Source organism: Oncorhynchus clarkii, chromosome 7 (assembly GCF_045791955.1).
Source record: "Oncorhynchus clarkii lewisi isolate Uvic-CL-2024 chromosome 7, UVic_Ocla_1.0, whole genome shotgun sequence".
Lineage (NCBI taxonomy): Eukaryota > Metazoa > Chordata > Actinopteri > Salmoniformes > Salmonidae > Oncorhynchus > Oncorhynchus clarkii.
Genome location: NC_092153.1, coordinates 50177271 through 50195957, shown reverse-complemented (window position 1 = coordinate 50195957; position 18687 = coordinate 50177271). Strand labels below are relative to the sequence as shown.

The 18687-nt window shown below is 40.2% G+C and overlaps 1 protein-coding gene across 2 annotated transcripts in view; it reads right to left on the bottom strand.

Moving 5' to 3' along the window:
* Positions 1-18687, bottom strand: part of LOC139414291 (coiled-coil domain-containing protein 3-like) — a 39284-nt gene that overhangs the window by 8956 nt on the left and 11641 nt on the right. For both annotated transcript variants that reach the window (XR_011634870.1, XM_071162202.1), the window contains exon 2: positions 6008-6182. Coding sequence is in view for 1 of the 2 variants with exons in the window: in XM_071162202.1 (XP_071018303.1) it covers positions 6008-6182 (175 nt within the window). In the remaining variant the exon portion in view is untranslated. The remainder of the gene's footprint in view (positions 1-6007; positions 6183-18687) is intronic.

Here is an 18687-nt window from a genome sequence, read left to right as displayed (position 1 = left end):
GTGCTGTCACACAGTCCAGCCTGTGGGCCTAGCCATTCCTTTCAGTTATTTTGTAATACGAGTGTAATCATAAGAAAAACATTGTGCATTTCCTTGGCTTTGCCTCTGATTACAGATTTGAGCTGAGATGTGGTCATTAATGGAAACATAAGCCAATTCTTATTCCTTCACCGTGAAAGAAGGCTTTTATGTGCAGTCAGCACATGATTGGAAACAGAGAAGACTGATGTAAATCTTGAATTCAATGAATGCCGTCTAAAGATGTTGAAATGGCAGATTTTTCGCTTCTATAAAGGGACCGTACAGGACTCTATGATGCAATCACTGGCGTTGATCTTGACACTGAAACTCTGAGGTGAACCATGGATAGGTTATGGAGAAATGTGTAGCCTTCATAGTCATCAGCATGTTTACTAGCATTCAGTATCTTGCAATGCGTATGAGGCACACTTTTCCCTCAACCTACTTCAAATCAGGACCACGGGACAGGGCTTTGAAACTGATCTAATATTTTGGTCACACTTAATTTGAACAGTCCAGATAGTCCATCTGTAAATGCTCTAAAGATGGTCCTACTATCAACAAACTATCTGTCGCTAAGCAACTGCTTGCTAAGGTTACGGTTAGGATTAGGTTTAGAATAAGGGTTAGGGTTAGCCTGTAGAGCATCTACAGATGGACTACCCAAATATAGTTTTACCAAAATGTTTTACCTACGGTAGCAGTCAAAAGTTTGGACACACCTACTCATTCAAGAGTTTTTCTTAATTTGGACAATTTTCTACATTGTAGAATAATACTGAAGACATCAAAATGATTAAATAACACATATAGTAATGTAGTAACCAAATAAGTATTAAACAAATCTAAATATATTTTATGTTTGAGATTAGCCACCCTTTGCTTTGATGACAGCTTTGCACACTCTTGGGATTCTCTCAACCAGCTTCTTGAGGAATGCCTTTCCAATAGTCTTGAAGGAGTTCCCACATATGATGAGCACTTGTTGATTGCTTTTGCTTCACTCTGCGGTCCAACTCATCCCAAACCATCTCAATTGGGTTGAGGTTGGGTGATTGTGGAGGCCAGGTCATCTGATGCAGCACTCCATCCCTCTCATTCTTGGTCAAATAGCCATTACAAGAAGTACAGTCTAATACATTTCTGTTCTTTGCTCATTGTAGAAAACTCCATAGATGGATAAAAAACCTGTATGCCTCTCCTTGTCTCTCAGCCACATCCCACATCCTACTCTCCAGTCAACATACTCTATTCTGCATTGACACTTAGAGAGAGAAGCACAGCGAGCTCTAACCAAGGGGAGTCTGACTGTCTGGACCATCAGAGTAAGGCCTCTATCCACCACCTAAAGAATTCTGGTCTCCCAGCCACAAAGAACAAATTACACTTACAAGCCTCTCCTCAGTGGACCTTTGAAGATTGTGGTTAGCCCTGACTACAAAGCCACTATTTGGGATGTAAAAAATATTTTCACATGGCCATCCCCTTGTACTGTAAAAACAATTTACACACCCCCCTCATAAAATGTACTCAAAAATAATGATTACCACCACAAATAACCTTAACTGTAGCAACCCTGTGTTTATAAGCGTGGATAATCGACTTGACCACTTCTCCCTGTTTGTCTCATTACACTACGCACAGAGCTGGCTGCAGACAATGATCAGCTAGTGGGAAATCAGATAAAAAAATGTACTGCCTTTTAAAACAACATATCTGATATGGCTGACATGCTTAAACAAATATGGTTTCTAATGACAATTGAGATGTACAAACTATGGCATAAGGGGACGACAAGCGGATAAGAGGCAATCTGTAATTTCGATTAAGACATTCATGAGCGAGCTAAGACGGATTTAGTCAATATAACTGTTTGTTCAGAACATTCTTACAGTGTTCTCCCTGTACATCAAGTCAGAACCGTATGATAAATAAAAGGGGCATATAAGCCAACAATGAAAGCACTTACAATATTTGATGATTACGTTTCTCTAAAACAGGTTATAGGCTACATGTGCACCAACAAGTCAGAACGGTAGGCAAAATTCAGAGGGGAAAATAGACCAAATTATTAGGGTGAGGCACATGGGCTACTAACAGCTTACTACACAACATAAACTTAGTATTACCTTCTTAGCTACAGTATACATATCTCCTTGGCATATTACATAATTTATGCAGCAGCATTCAAGACATTTATGGACTCACCTTGTTGTGCTGTACTCACTTGAACAGGAAGGAGGTGCGGCGGTCCTCTGTTGGCAAATTTTGTCAAACTTTATCATCAAAGTGTGACATTCTCTGGATTTATGGTGCTTTCAAAACATCTTGGAACTCGGAAAAAAGCAAGGTTGAATCATGATGATGTCAGTGATCTTCCGGGAGTAGCTCTAGAATGAGGCCCGAGTTCCTAATTTACAATTCCAATTTGGAAGTTGACCGTTCAAAATGCATTTTCCCAGTCGGAGCTAGTTTTTTCCTGAGTTCCAAGTTGTCTTGAACTCACTGAAGTCAGATTTCCCAGTTCTGAGTTAACACTTGTTACGAGTGCGACAGAAATCATGCTGGATTGACAGCATGGCCAATGTTGAATGTTTATAATTTTAAGCTTGGAAAAGAGAACCTTAAACTGAGAATTGGGACCACGTACCCACCAACATAAAGTGTCTTAATAAGGATTTGGACCCCCACGAGCTGCCAGAACAGTTTCAGTGTGCCTTGGCATTGATTCTACAAGTGTCTAGATCTCTATTGGAGGGATGGGACACCATTCTTCCACAAGAAATTCCATAATTTGGTGTTTTGTTGATGGTGGTGGAAAACACTGCCTCAGACGTCACTCCAGAATCTCCCATAAGTGTTCAACTGGTCCGGAATCTGGTGACTGAGACCCACACACTTTGCTCCTTTATGACACCTCTTTCAAAGACACTGAGATCTCTTCTTCTGACATGGTAGCAATAATAACAGGCAACTGGGCGTATTTATACATGATCATAAGCATGATGAGATGTCAATTGCTTAATTAACTCAGGAACCACACCTGTGTGGAAGCACCTGCATTCAATATACTTTGTATCCCTTATTTACTCAAGCGTTTCCTTTATTTTGGCAGTTACCTGTATACGCATTAGGATCACTCTGCAGTCTTCATTGTATGGGAAAGAGTTCCCAAGGGAAGTACAGTACCATAGACAGTTAATTGGCTGCCTGGACATGCGGCCAACCCAAAATTTGAACATACTGGGTTAAAATATTTGTACAAGTAGTCCTATCCTGTTTTGCGTGCTGTGCCTGTTTGACCCAGTATAGCAGCTTTCTGGGCTGTGTTTCATGTTTCATCCATTGGAAGGTGTTTAGGGCCAGTGCCAATGAATAACAGGCTAGTGATTGCTTTGCAATGCTTACAGTTAGCCACTGATTCCTTCCAAACCACTCATTGTTGAAAGTGCGATTTCCAACTTGCTGTATAATGTTTATGTCCAATGCCCGATGAGCACCGATACTTTTTATCTATAATTTCTCTTCATTATTTTGCTTCATATGACAAGGATTAAAAAGGATTTGCCTGTAGATTGTTGACTTGATTCATGATGCTCAAATCAAATCAAACTGTTGTGTCATCGGCAAACACACTTGATGGTGTTGGAGTCGTGCCTGGCCGTGCTTGAGGATCAGCGTGTCGAATGTGTTACCTACCCTTTGATTTCTGGCTAAGTTTTTGAAAGTATGTCCAATCAAAGCTACTGTAGATATAACGTGATTTGACATCATTTTATCTGTGGCCAATGACCTTGAGCCTTCTTGGATGGGCACTTATAATGTAACTCTATGGCAGCTCCCAAGGGGCTTGAATTTTGGAGCTCTACCCTTAGAATTGTCAGTGATGTAGTGTCCCCATGTGTGACAGAACACTAAGCCAATCACGGCGCAACTAGAGAATATTACCAACCCTTACACTCCGCATTTTCTGCTGGCTGCTCCACCACCACAGAAAGCACTGAGTTAGGCTGAAACACCTGCATTTTGGAGCTGCTTTACTCAAGAAAGCAAAATAAATACCATGTTTGTATGTTTGTATGGAGGCTTTATTAACTCAAGTATCATTCATATTTTTGGGGCTAAAAATGTGGGGTTCAAAACACCACTGCTCCTATTGCATTCTGTTTCATTATAGGCACTGTTCCCTAATTGGGGGTTAAAACTTCTTATGGCTTGGGGCAGTATTGAGTAGCTTGGATGAATAAGATGCCCAGAGGTGCCCAGAGTAAATTGCCTGCTACTCGGTCCCAGTTGCTAATATATGCATAGATAGAACACACTCTGAAGTTTCTTAAACTGTTTGAATGATGTCTGTGAGTATAACAGAGCTCATATGGCAGGCAAACACCTGAGAAACAATCAAACCAGGTAGTGGGAAATTTGAGGTTTGTTGTTTTTGAACTCATTCCCTATTGAAGATACAGTGGGATATTGGTCACATTGCACTTCCTAAGGCTTCCACTAGATGTCAAACGTCTTTAGAACCTTGTTTGATGCTTCTACTGTGAAGTGGGGGCAAATGAGAGGGGAATGAGTCAGAGGTCTGCCAGAATGCCTTGAGCTCGTGACGCTCGTTCACGTGAGAGTGAGCTCTGTTCCATTGCTTTTCTACAGACAAAGGAATTCTCCGGTTGGAACATTATTGAAGATTTATGTTAAAAATATCCTAAAGATTATGTATACATCGTTTGACATGTTTCTACGGACTGTAAACTGAACTTTTTGACATTTTGTCTGCTCCTAGTGAACGCGCTTCGTGAGTTTGGATTTGTTTACCAAACACGCTAACAAAAGGAGCTATTTGGACATAAATGATGGACATTATCGAACAAAACAAACATTTATTGTGGAACTGGGATTCCTGGGAGTGCATTCTGATGAAGATCATCAAAGGTATGTGAATATTTATAATGTTATTTCTGACTTCTGTTGACTGCACAATATGGAGGATATCTTTTTGGCTTGTTTAGGCTCTGAGCGCAGTGCTAAGATTATAGCATGGTTTGCTTTTTCCGTAAAGCTTTTTTTAAATCTGACACGGCGTTTGCATTAAGGAGGAGTGTATCTAAAGTTCCATGTATAACACTTGTATTTTCATCAACATTTATGATGAGTATTTATGTAAATTGATGTGGCTCTCTGCAAAATCAATGGATGTTTTTGGAACTAGTGAACATAACGCGGCAATGTATACTGAGATTTTTTTATATAAATATGAACTTTATCGAACAAAACATACATGTATTGTGTAACATGAAGTCCTATGAGTGTCATCTGATGAAGATCATCAAAGGTTAATGATTAATTCTATCTCTATTTCTGATTTTTGTGACTCCTCTCTTTGGCTGGAAAAAATGGCTGTGTTTTTCTGTGACTTGGCTCTGACCTAACATAATCGTTTGTGGTGCTGTCTCCGTAAAGCCTATTTGAAATCGGACACTGTGGTGGGATTAACAAGAAGTGTATCTTTAAAATGGTGTGAAATACTTGTATGTCTGAAGAATTTTAATTATGAGATTTCTGTTGTTTTGAATTTGGCGCCCTGCATTTTCACTTGCTGTTGTCATATTGATCCCGTTAGCGGGATCTCAGCCCTAAGAAGTTTTAAGGGGAGGTTAAGTTAAACATAATACTATGCAGCGCTACCTTTTACTAAAAACTTCCTGTCTATCAAGTGCAGGTAATCATGGAAGACTTTCTACAATATGCAACGCTACATGCTACCTCAGCCATGGGGAATGGCAAGGAAATTTGATCAGCTGTCTATAGTGTGTCTGTCAAAGGTTTCCTGCATGTGTTTTGATGAGATTCTTCCAACCTAGGTTGTTTTTCTTTGCCGGTCTTGCTCTTTGGTGGTTTAGGAGCTGCTGTTTAAGCGATGCTGTTAAGACTTTTGTAACAAAGGCACACAAAAACAAGAGCGATAGATAAGCTTAATTCGTACCCGGCTGTCTTCCAAAGCCTCCCACTCTGGGGTGTAGGTGTGGACTGTGATTCCGGCCGTGCAGTTGGAGAACTGGAAGAGGCTGGCGAACATGCGGTGGTTCTCTGGTGTGTCTGGGAAGATTGGGTCTTGGAAGTTAACCCCATGGGGGATGATGTTGTAGTTCTCATCCATCCTGAGGAACACAGAGAGACAGGGGATCAAGATGCATTGCATTTGAATTACACACACACACACACACACACACACACACACACACACACACACACACACACACACACACACACACATACTGTAAGGCTTTGAGACTGAAGTGTGACAGATTTTGTGATGCTGCTGCTGTTGGGGTGTCAGACAGGGTTAAAATAACGTGTATTTTATCCTCTCAGTATGTGGCTTTGGTATCTGTTTATCTCAACTATGCTTTGGGCCACAGCTGTCTAATAAAACCTCCAATCGTGTGACACGGAGGGGAATACCTGTAGCATAACAGTTAGAGCACCTGCAGTAAAATATTATGACAATTCTTCAGCAGCTACACAAAAACACTTAAGCATTACAAATGCATTTGGCAGCACAATTACATTTACCTCCAGGTGAAACATTGAAAGTTCACATCCAAACTCATCTACACTAAGTGGTATACTCTCTCTCTGTCTCACATGCTCTCTTCTTTCGTTCTGTTGTTTTTATTAATTGTGGTGTTTAAACCATGTCACTCATAACCTCTCCAAGCAGACAGCTGTACACACACACACACACACACACACACACACACACACACACCTCCCATCAAATGAAGGAAGTCTGTTATCACATCTCTCAAGATGGCAAAATACATATTAATACAACACCATGGTTACCCTGGCATAAAAGGAGGAGAAATAACACACTTATTTGGTCTGCCTCTCGTTAAGGGGACTGCTCCTTTCTTTACTGTGAGCTTTGGCTGCTTTCCAAGGGCAAGCCTGAGGAAAAGTTCAGATTTATGTTTGTGCTACTCATTTACAGAGAATAGATCACGTAATGGCCTGCAGAGTTTATTATAAGTAATAATCAAGCCTACATTGCGGTGAAGGAAGGACAAGTGAGTTGTTCCATGGATTGTTTCCTAATGCAGGAAAATGTTCAATGGGCTGGCATGACATAATTTTGAATTATAAAGCTGGAAGGAAATTGTGTGTTTGTCCAAACAGATCATTTTTTAATGTGATTATCAGGAGTTAAACAGCTGTGTTATTCAAATGATTCAAGCAATCAACATCTGACAGATGCTTGAACTAGTGTTCTTTTCTCATGCATTCTGTTAGGTACAAATAGTGACGGTCAGCACAGAAAAGTATATTACGTAAAAAGTAAATGTTACAGTATCTTCTCCAATCAACAGCTTCTATGGGAGAACCTTCCAGAACGACAACCATCTCTGCAGCACGCTACCAATCAGGCCTTTATGGTAGAGTGGCCAGATGGAAGCCGCTCCTCAGTAAAGGGCACATGACAGCCCACTTGGAGTTTGCCAAAAGGCACCGAAAGACTCTCAGACCATGAGAAACAAGATTCTCTGGTCGGATGAAACATTTAACTCTTTGGCCTGAATACCAAGCATCATGCCTGGAGGAAACCTGGCACCATCCCTACTGTGAAGCGTGGTGGTGGCAGCATCATGCTGTGGGGATGTTTTTCAGCGGCAGGAACTGGGAGACTAGTCAGGATTGAGGCCAAGATGAACACAGCAAAGTACAGAGAGATCCTTGATGAAAACCTGCTCCAGAGTGCTCAGGTCCTCAGAATGGGGCAAAGGTTCACCTTCCAACAGGACAAAAACCCTAAGCCCACAGCCAAGACAAAGCAGGAGAGGCTCGGGATAAGTTTCTGAATGTCCTTGAGTGGTCCAGCCAGAGCCCAGACTTGAACCCGATCAAACATATCTGGAGAGACCTGAAAATAGCTATGCAGCAACGCTTCCCATCCAACCTGACAGAGCTTGAGAGGATCTGCAGAGAAGAATGGTAGAAACTCCCCAAATACAGGTGTGCCAAGCTTGTAGCGTCATACCCAAGAAGAATAGAGGCTGTAATCGCTGCCAAAGGTGCTTCAACAAAGTACAGAGTAAAGGGTCTGAATACCTATGTAAATGTAATTTTTCTGTTTATTATTTTTAATAAATTAGCAAAAAAATTCTAAACTTGTTTTTGCTTTGTCATTGTGGGGTATAGTGTGTAGATTGATGAGGAGAAAAAAACTATCTAATACATTTTAGAAAATGCTGCAATGTAACAAAATGTGGAAAAATTCAAGGTGTCTGAATATTTTCCGAAGGCACTGTATGTGGCTGGTGAGAGAGGATCCGGCGGGAATAACACTGTGTTTGACTGTGTTGGCCCCCCCAAAAATGCATATGGTTCTAACTAACTATTTTGCACAGACAAAATAACACACTCACAATACACAAGACCACCGAGAATGTCTGTGTGTACTCATTTCAATAGCTTTGAAATTAATTTAACTATATATTTTGAAGAACGCTGGAACCAATATCTCCCTCAAAACAATAACTGATGGTTTTAATTAATTCCATGCTCCTGAGACATGGATACTTCCCATCCTGACAAGCATGGCTTTGTGGATTGTTTTATACCACATCATTCATGAACAGTACGTTTTGTCCCTCTTTTTTCTCCCTTCCTCCATCCCTTGCCCGATCTCTCTCACCCTTCCTCCATCCATTCCTCTCTCACTCTTTGCTCTATTGCAAATGGCCAGTGTTTCCCCTACTTCTCAAGTCTAGCCTAAGTCTCCGGACATTTGGTTCCTATTGGATTACAAGCTGATGTATAAACCAATCAAATACTCACAGAGGGCGCAGTAATGTCAACCAGCACTAGTAAATACAGGCCAATGTTTCCACTGGTTTAAATTTCTACTCAGCTTCTACAAATTCCATGGCACTTAGCAGAAACATAATTAAGCCCCAACCACTTGTGTACATTCCCAAACAGTTCCCCAGGCAATGGTTGTATGAAAAAATGCTGGCTTAGCTAAGTAATATCCTAGATGCGCTTTCTGTATTAGCTAGCTATATTGTTGCAGTTCTGCCAAACCAATTTATCATCTACATTACACCCTCAGCATAAGGTATCAACTACATACAGTAGAGTCAATGGGACAGCAGTTATAGGGATTATCCTTTGTTTCAAACCCTCAGACCCCTTTTCACATCCCCTCTCAAATTCCCCAACTTTAAACAGCTCACCTCCCTCTCTCTCTCACCCCTCCACATAAAACCCTGTTCCTTCATAGGAAAGCTTGTCCTCTCCTCATAACCTTGTTTAGTCAAAAGCATGTTGGTTTAATTAATGCAGCCTTTCTCCTATTTCTTAGCTTTTCTTTGATGGATTGACTGGTGAGCTTTGCCCTACCAAAATGGAACAAGCTGGTTGGTTCATGATGCGGTCGCACAGTGGTGGAAAAAGTACTCAATTGCCATACTTGAATAAAAGTTACGATACCGTACAGCGGGTCAGCCACCAGGGGGAGACTCATTGAAGCAAGGTGACAGACGGAGACTAGATCAAGCGGCGGTGGCTCCCTCTGCTGGATGTGCCAGGTCTCGACGGGTCTGGCCAGGACTAATTGGGGCGGGCTGGTGAGTAAGTCAAACCCACTGATCTGCCACAAGTGGTGGAGAACGAGGCATTTGACAACGTGGTCGGATCAAGGTTGACGTTTCCGCGGTATCGGCATGGACGAGTTGATAGCTCAGTTCATTAAGGGCCCAACAAGCGAACAGGTGGCTAACTACGATGGTCTCAAGAGGGAGGTACTCAGCCACTACTGGTACAGCCTGGCCAGATCCAGACCAGGTCTGAGCTAGGAAAGCAGCAGAAAAGTCATTTTTTAAGCTACTTTATTAACCAGAGTGGATAAAGCCAGAGAAGGAGAGAGGTGCCGCTCTAGCAGGCGGGGGAGGGGCCGTACTGTGAGCGAGTGACACGGGTAGGAGGGAGGGAGGGAGATACGAGAGACCGCAACCAACCAAGCCGACTTGTGCTACAGTAGACTAATAGCTGCCACCGCTAGGTTATTTAGCATCAATATGATTACGTAGTACCTGTCTTGGACTGCATCAAACTGGGAAAATCTAGTTAAGCTTGCCAACTGAGACTGCAGTGCACAAGCTTTATCATCCTACAGTTACCAATCACTTAATTCAGAATATTAAGTAGCAACCTGCCTACCTGTTGGCTCTTGGTTGTTGTAGCCTCAGTGGTGTGTATTCTTGGATGCCAAGGGAAGCCAGCCTTCTCCCCAAAATGTACCAAAACATTTCTAATAATAATTTATCTATCTTTCATCTCTCTGTTTCATCATCTATGACTGCCTATTGCCGCTTTGATGACTTATGATTGGCCAACAAGCTACAAGTGCCATGCTCCACTCTTATGAAAAGCAAGAGCAGCGGCATAAATTATACAATTTATTTCTCTCCACTGCAGCAGACGCGTTTGGACCTGTATGGACGCTCCCGGACAAGTCAGTTAAAATTACAAATACCCGAGACCCATGACAATCATATCAGATCCGGACCCTCTTGGGTCCCAGTTCGGGTCTTGGGTATTTGGGTAAAGGTGGATCCGTGAAGACCTCTAGTATGGATTACTTACATACCCACTTTTGCCAATGACACCCAATTGCCCAGAGACAACATGTTTTGTCTGCCCCCAGCTGCCGAGGTGTAAGAAAGGTAGAGCGAGAGGACATCAGGGAAGCCGTCATCATATCCTGGGGCAGGTGGCTCCGTGCATCAAAGACAAACTAAGACATGTGATCAACGTTGTTCATCGACTTGGGAATCGAAGAACTGACGGACCTTCTCGCAACGTCATTCTGTGCTTCACCATGCGCCACTACAGGGAGATCATCTGGAAAGCGGCCAAGGGGAACAAGTTGTTGGACTAGAAGACGCTTTGCATCAAAGAGGCTCTGTATACCGCAGGATCAGACTCCCAGGGAGAAGCTGTGGCCGCTAATAAAGAATGCTCGACAAGAGGGCAAAAAAGCTGGGTTCAAGGGTCCACATGTGTTCATTAAAGGAAGAAATATTGCTGGTTGATTCTTGTGACATGACACCACACTTGGACTGTGAGTACTGCCAAGAGTAAATTTACCGCTCCAACTATAACTTTATATGAACACTTTCCAACCCCCCTCTGTTGTTGATGCCTGGTCTTATTTCAATCTGGATGCAAGGGGTTATACTTGGACAACAAAATATGTCACTAAAATCTATTATAGATTTATTCCTAGTTTCCCCCTATTTGTTACAATTTGTTCTAGATGTAGATTATCTAAGGGTAATCGAGGCTATTTGAAATTAAACAACACACTTCTTAAAGAACCTATTTTCAATGGAAACATCAAATCAATAGCCAAATACATTTTTGCAAAATAATTAAAAAACATTATCTAAGGTGCTTTTGTTGCTTCGACTCTTTGGCATGTTTAATAGATAAATCGCTGACTTTAAATTTGAAGAATTTCCCATTTACTTCCATGACCCAATTCTTCTCTCGCATTGAACGCCCTTTTTCTCCCAAATTTCGTGATATCCAATCGGTAGTTACAGTCTTATCTCATAGTTGCAACTCCTGTACGGACTTGGAAGAGGCGAAGGTTGAGATCCGTGCGTCCCCCGAAACATGACCCCGCCAAGCCGCACTGCTTCTTGAAATAAAATTTCTTAACCCAGAAGCCAGCCGCACCAATGTGTGAGAGGAAACACTGTACACCTGACGACCCTGTTAGCGTGCATTGCACCCGGCCCGCCACAGGAGTCACTAGAGAGCGATGGGAGAAGGACATCCAGGCCGGCCAAACCCTCCTCTAACCCAGACGACGCTTGGCCAATTGTGCACCGCCCTTAGATAATGGTTTTAAATGAGCAATCTTGACAGTCTTCTAAAGAAAGATAATTATCTCAATAATTAGAGTCTGAAGGTAGTAAGTTTTAAGTTCCTCGTGTACACATCACGGACAAACTGAATTGGTCCACTCACACAGACAGTGTCGTGAAGAAGGCGCAGCAGCGCCTCTTCAACCTCAGGAGCCGAACCTTCAAATTCGGATTGTCACCAAAAGCACTCACAAACTTCTACAGATGCACAATCGAGAGCATCCTGTTGGGCTGTATCACCGCCTGGTATGGCAATTGCACCGCCCACAACCGTAAGGCTCTCCAGAGGGTAGTGAGGTCTGCATAACGCATCTCCGGGGGCAAACTACCTGCCCTCCAGGACAACTACACCACCCGATGTCACAGGAAGGCCATAAAGATCATCAAGGACAACAACCACCCGAGCCACTGCCCGCTATCATCCAGAAGGCGAGGTCAGTACAGGTGCATCAAGGGACAGAGAGACTGAAAAACAGCTTATATCTTAAGGCCATCAGACTGTTAAACAGCCACCACTAACATTGAGTGGCTGCTGCCAACACACTGACTCAACTCCATCCACTTTAATAATGGGAATTGATGGAAATTGATGTAAAATATATCACTAGCCACTTTAAACAATGCTACTTAATATAATGTTTACATACCCTACATTACTAATCTCATATGTATATGTATATACTGTACTCTATATCATATACTGCATCTTAATGTAATACATGTATCACTAGCCATTTTAAACTATGCCACTTTGTTTACATACCCTACATTACTCATCGCATATGTATATGTATATACAGTACTCTATATCATATACTGCATCTTAATGTAATACATGTATCACTAGCCACTTTAAACTATGCCACTTTGTTTACATACCCTACATTACTCATCTCATATGTATATACTGTACTTGATACCATCTACGGCATCTTGCCTATGCCGTTCTGTACCATCACTCATTCATATATCTTTATGTACATATTCTTTATCCCTTTACACTTGTGTGTATAAGGTAGTAGTTTTGGAATTGAACTAGAAGCACAAGCACTTTGCTACACTCGCATTAACATCTGCTAACCATGTGTATGTGACAAATACATTTGATTTGATTTGATTTTAACTTAAATCTTTAAAACTAGAGTTAGAACAGTTTTACACAGATCTGGCAAAGTGTGCTTCATCAGATCAATAGCAAAATGATTTGAAGAGGGGGAAAGAAACACCAGTTATTTATTTGCACTCGAAAATAGAAACTACTAAATAAAATCTGTAACTGCACTCAAAATGAATGATGTATTATAAAAAGATCCCACTGAAATATCAACGTTTGCCAATTCCTTTTATGAAACCTTTACAACTCACAACTTCAGGTAGATGGTTAAGAAGGCTACATTCAGAACTATGTCCCTGTGTTTGAGGATGAATTCCACAGTTTTCGAATCAATAGTGTCAAACCTGTTGTGACTAGGGGGCAGTATTTTCATTTTTGGAAAAAAAAACGTTCCCGTAGTAAAACAGGATATTTTGTCAGGACAAGATGCTAGAATATGCATATAATTGACAGCTTAGGATAGAAACCACTCTAAAGTTTCCAAAACTGTAAAAATATTGTCTGTGAGTATAACAGAACGATATTACAGGAAAAAGCCTGAGATAAATCCAATCCGGAAGTGCCTCATGTTTTGAAAGCGCTGCGTTCCAATGCGTCCCTATTGAGCAGTGAATGGGCTATCAACCAGATTACTCTTTCTCCGTATTCCCGAAGGTGTCTACAGCATTGTGACGTAGTTTTACGGATTTATGTTGAAGAATATCCGTAAGCAGCTACATTGCGCAAGTGGTCACCTGATGCTCCCAGAGAGATTATCGCGTAAAATACAGAGGTAGCCATTACTCCAATCGGTCCTACTGAAAAACGAATTGTCCCGATGGATATATTATCGAATAGATATTTGAAAAACACCTTGAGGATTGATTATAAACAGCGTTTGCCATGTTTCTGTCGATATTATGGAGCTAATTTGGAATATTTTTAGCCGTTTTCGTGACTGCAATTTCTCAGCCAACGTGAAGAACAAGCGGAGCTATTTCGCCTAAAAAACAATATTTTTGGAAAAAAGGAACATTTGCTATCTAACTGGGAGTCTCGTGAGTGAAAACATCCGAAACTCATCAAAGGTAAACGATTAAATTTGATTGCTTTTCTGATTTCCGTGACCAAGTTACCTGCTGCTAGCTGGACAAAATGCTATGCTAGGCTATCGATAAACTTACACAAATGCTTGTCTAGCTTTGGCTGTAAAGCATATTTTGAAAATCCGAGATGACAGGGTGATTAACAAAACGCTAAGCTGTGTCTTGAAATATATTTCATTTGTGATTTTCATGAATAGGAATATTTTCTAGGAATATTTATGTCCGTTGCGTTATGCTAATTAGTGTCAGTCGATGAATACGCTCCCTCATGCGGGATGGGGAGTCACTAGAGGTTACGTTTCAACATTAGTTTAGTCTTGGACCTTATATATTATTCAGATGCAATTGACTCAGATGCTGTTATTTTATGTTTAGACTTCTGTAAAGCCTTTGACACAGTTGAACATTAATTTCTCTTTCGGTTTCTGTAAAAATTTGATCAAAGTCATTCACATGTGTTACAAAGATCTAAAGAGTTCTGTGATACAAAACCTTAATATATCCAAAAGAGTCAATATCAACATAAATGTTTGACAGGGATGTCTGTCTTCACCTTTCTTATTCATTTTGGTATGCAAATTTGTATGGCTTATACATTTTTGACTGAGATATAAAAATTTACCAGCTGGCTAACAATACTAATATTTTTAAAGACAAAGACCAGGTCGCCCATTCCCTTAATGCCATCACTGCATTCTCTATTGCGTCTGGATTAAAACTGAATGTTTCTAAATGTGAAATCTTATGTTTACAGTATATGACTCTAATGATAAATAAATATACAATATTCCTGTAAAGGACTGCGCTAAATATTTAGGAACACATATGAATTTCTCTCCTAAAATTAAGAAAACAAACTACATATTTAATAATTGGCTACAAAGGGATCTATCTACACTTGGAAGAGTGCTTCTGTCCAAAGCAGAGGGACTGTCTCACTTTGTGTACCATCTCATTGTCTTTATTTGTAAATCCCTCTACCTGTAATGAGATTGACAAGGCATTTCTTATTTGTAAAAGTCTTACAAACTAAAATGTCTATCCTCTGAGATAAGAGATTTGAAGGAGGTCTGGTAGTGTTGGATTTTGTTGACAAAAATAACACGTTCAAGGTCAATTGGTTGAAAAGATATTCCGTCAATACAGAATCCATTTGGTCTTACATTTTTACTGAAATGTAATTATTTTCCTGAAATATCACCTACTAAATTAGGTAGGTTTCCCAAACAAGCTTTAATGTCCTGGATTTTTTTTTCCCTACACAACTTTTCCCTGCATAATGCTCTTTTGTGGAATAATTCAGAAATAACTGTAAGGAGTAAGTCATTGTTCTACCCTAGCTGGCATGAAAGAAATATTAACTTAGTTCTTGATGTATTCGACAACAGGGGTAATATTCTTTCATATGAACAATTTATTACATTGAATGAGTTTCCAATACCTTTCAGAGAGTTTATTTCTGTGATCAAAGCCATTCCTAGTGGTCTGACTACGCTAAGAAAAACTAATCTTAGCTTTGGTGATGATCACAGAGCTTATCCAGCACTTAGCCTGTAAGTGCTGGATAAAAAATCTTGTTGTAACAAATACATAAAGACACTTTCCATTCAAGGAACAAATGTATGCCTAGAGGTACATTTTGTTTGGAACATGTTAATTCCTGACATTGTCTGGAAAAAAGCAGGGTTAATGCATAAGATACTATACATCCATATAATTCCACGGTGTCCACATTTCTTGATGTTGATGATATATATGTATTATATATATTTTCTGCAAAAAAGGTGGAAATCTTATGCATTTTTTCTAAGAATGTAAATCTATGATAGATTTTTGGAGAAAACATTACAGAGTACATATTTAGATTTTTGAACACTACCAATGTTGTTGACATGAACGATATTGTATGTTACAATTGTAATACTGTTACCAAATACATTAAACATAAACAAAAATTCCAGAAAGCCATACCAAAATGTAAATATTTCTGATTGATTTGAATCCCTAGTTAATAACAAAAATGGTCCTTGAATTTTTATAATGAGATTTTTTGTGTAAGGACAATTGCACAATTGTTTTTTTTATTTATTAAGGTCTCTTCTTGTTTTAACTATGCATTTTGTTTTGTGGTAGACATGTTTGATGTAGTGATGTAAATTGTTGATTGCTGATAATCTGTGTAACAAATATTTGTGCCGGATATTTGCAATTTGTACTTGGAATAAAAAGGAAAAAATGTAATAAAATGGACATTCATAAAGTTGGTGTAAACTTCCAATGCATTTCAACAATATTGCCAGATGGCCAGGAATGGATTACATCAGACATGGTTACTTCTGCTGCCTGTCAAGAAAGCTTAATACAAATCTCCGCAGTTGAAAATGAAATGCTAGATTGAAAGAAATGGGAGATAATGTCTAGATGATTTTACAGTGGAGATCAATTTTATAAATTGCCTGGTTTGGCTAATACTGCAGAATAGTGAATAGGCATTTCAACGTCATAGCCTTAGCCGGTGGTATCTTTTGGAATAGACACTGGCTGGAATGGGGTTTTAACCAATCAGCATCCAGGATTAGACCCACCCGTTGTATAATATTTGTTAATGCTACCGAGCCAGGCAAGCTATGATATCACAGATGAAAGGGGAAAGATACTGTAAATAGCTAAATAAATCAAGCTAACATGTGATGTAGCATATAAGAGGGAGATGTGCATAGCTCACATTAGCTAGCTAAATTTCTAACAGCAGCTAACTGTAGCCCATTGGCATTTAGGGTTAATACCGGGCAAGCACTTGGACACAAGCTTGGTAACGAATCATAGGATATAGCCAGCTTGCTTTCAATAATATTTCAAGTCGAACTGGCTAGCTAATGTGTTAGCTAGCTTGCCAACTAATTTCAAGTCAGACAAAGACAATGATAACTGACACGGATTTGCAAGTTGGGTAGCTAGCATTTGGGGGCTTCGTCTGCTAACCCAAAACAACATGCCTGTTCTCATAAAAGTTTATTGTGTATTTTCAAGGGCAAAAATAAATGAAGGATGGTACTCGTCTACTACAAATATAGCTATGGCTCTGGCAGCAAATAGCAAAACGTATCAGCAAGCATTCAGCAACGCAGACAGCTGGTTGCACCGTAACGGTGTCAGCATCACCGGCATGAAAATATTATGTAGTTACCGTCCATCTATTAGCATATAAATTACTAGAGGCTACCTTTCCCTAGGCTGAGTTTAGGGACCTACATCAAAGGAAAGGACAGAAAATAAAAATATATTTTCAATTTGAGTGGTATCAATGGAAAGACTGGCTCTGTGGCTGCACTGCTAGCAACCAACTCTACTGAGTTGGTTACTGTGACTTAAATAACTTGCCAATAGCACTCAACAAGCATGAGCAATCAGTATCTCACCTCCAAAGCCAGATACAATAGCTCTTAAGACATTTGTCAGCTCACGGATAGATTTGACATTGAATGAACAACAGTTATTGAACATCAGCACTGAGCAAAGGAAAAAGAGAACCGTGAGATTTTGAAAGACCTAGCTAATTAATACTACATGCTACCTAGGTAAACAGGAGTTGGCATTTCGTTGCAACGATGAAAGTGCCAGCTCATGAAACAGGCCCAGGGGCAACTACGTCTCACAAGTGTAGCAGGTTAATGTGAATTCTGCAAACAACTTTTCCACTCTGAAAATGAACAGAAATGAATGTAACCAAATTATAGGGATTAACGGTAAATTTACCCCCGGTTACATATGTAATGGGGAATTTATTAAAATAAACAATCAAAGGGCAAACAATTCACACAATGAAATAACCCACTGCACACACACTGGTTGAATGAACGTTGAACCAACGTGGAATATATGGTGAACGTCTGTGCCCAGAGGGAATTAAATGTGCAGGAATTGGATGGAGTGCTGAGTGCATTCTGGAGAGAGATTTCACAATATACTCATGACATTATCTTCACACATACGTGTATTTTAAATGCTTTTCCCTGACAGTCCCAACTCAATAATCAGCTAGGGCTATTGCCATGCATGCTGCCCAAATTGCTGGTTTCCCAACAAAGCATAGGCCTACGTTCTTGTAATTTGAAACAAACCACAGCAATTCTTTTTAAGAAGCTAATGTTGCTCTGCAGCTAAGTCATGCTCTCTGGTGAACTATTTTGAAATGATTGTATTTATTTCTGTAAAGAGAGGAGTAATTATATAATTTTGGCAAATTTATTTCAATTGACGTTAAGATGTGCTTCCTATGGTACAGTAGTTGAAATTCAGAGCTTGAATAGCAAAAAGGATTAGTCTTTGTCAGGTATCAGGACTATAAAGCAAATGCAACAGCCTGTTTAACAAACGATAACTTGCACATGTATGGTATTCATAAAAGTGCATTGCAGGCTACTAGGCTACTATTTTACTTTGCTGGGTTAGGGGGAGGGTGGCATATCAGCCTGTTACCAAGTCGTACTTACGTAAGTGAACTGAACACAATGGAGATGTTATAGCA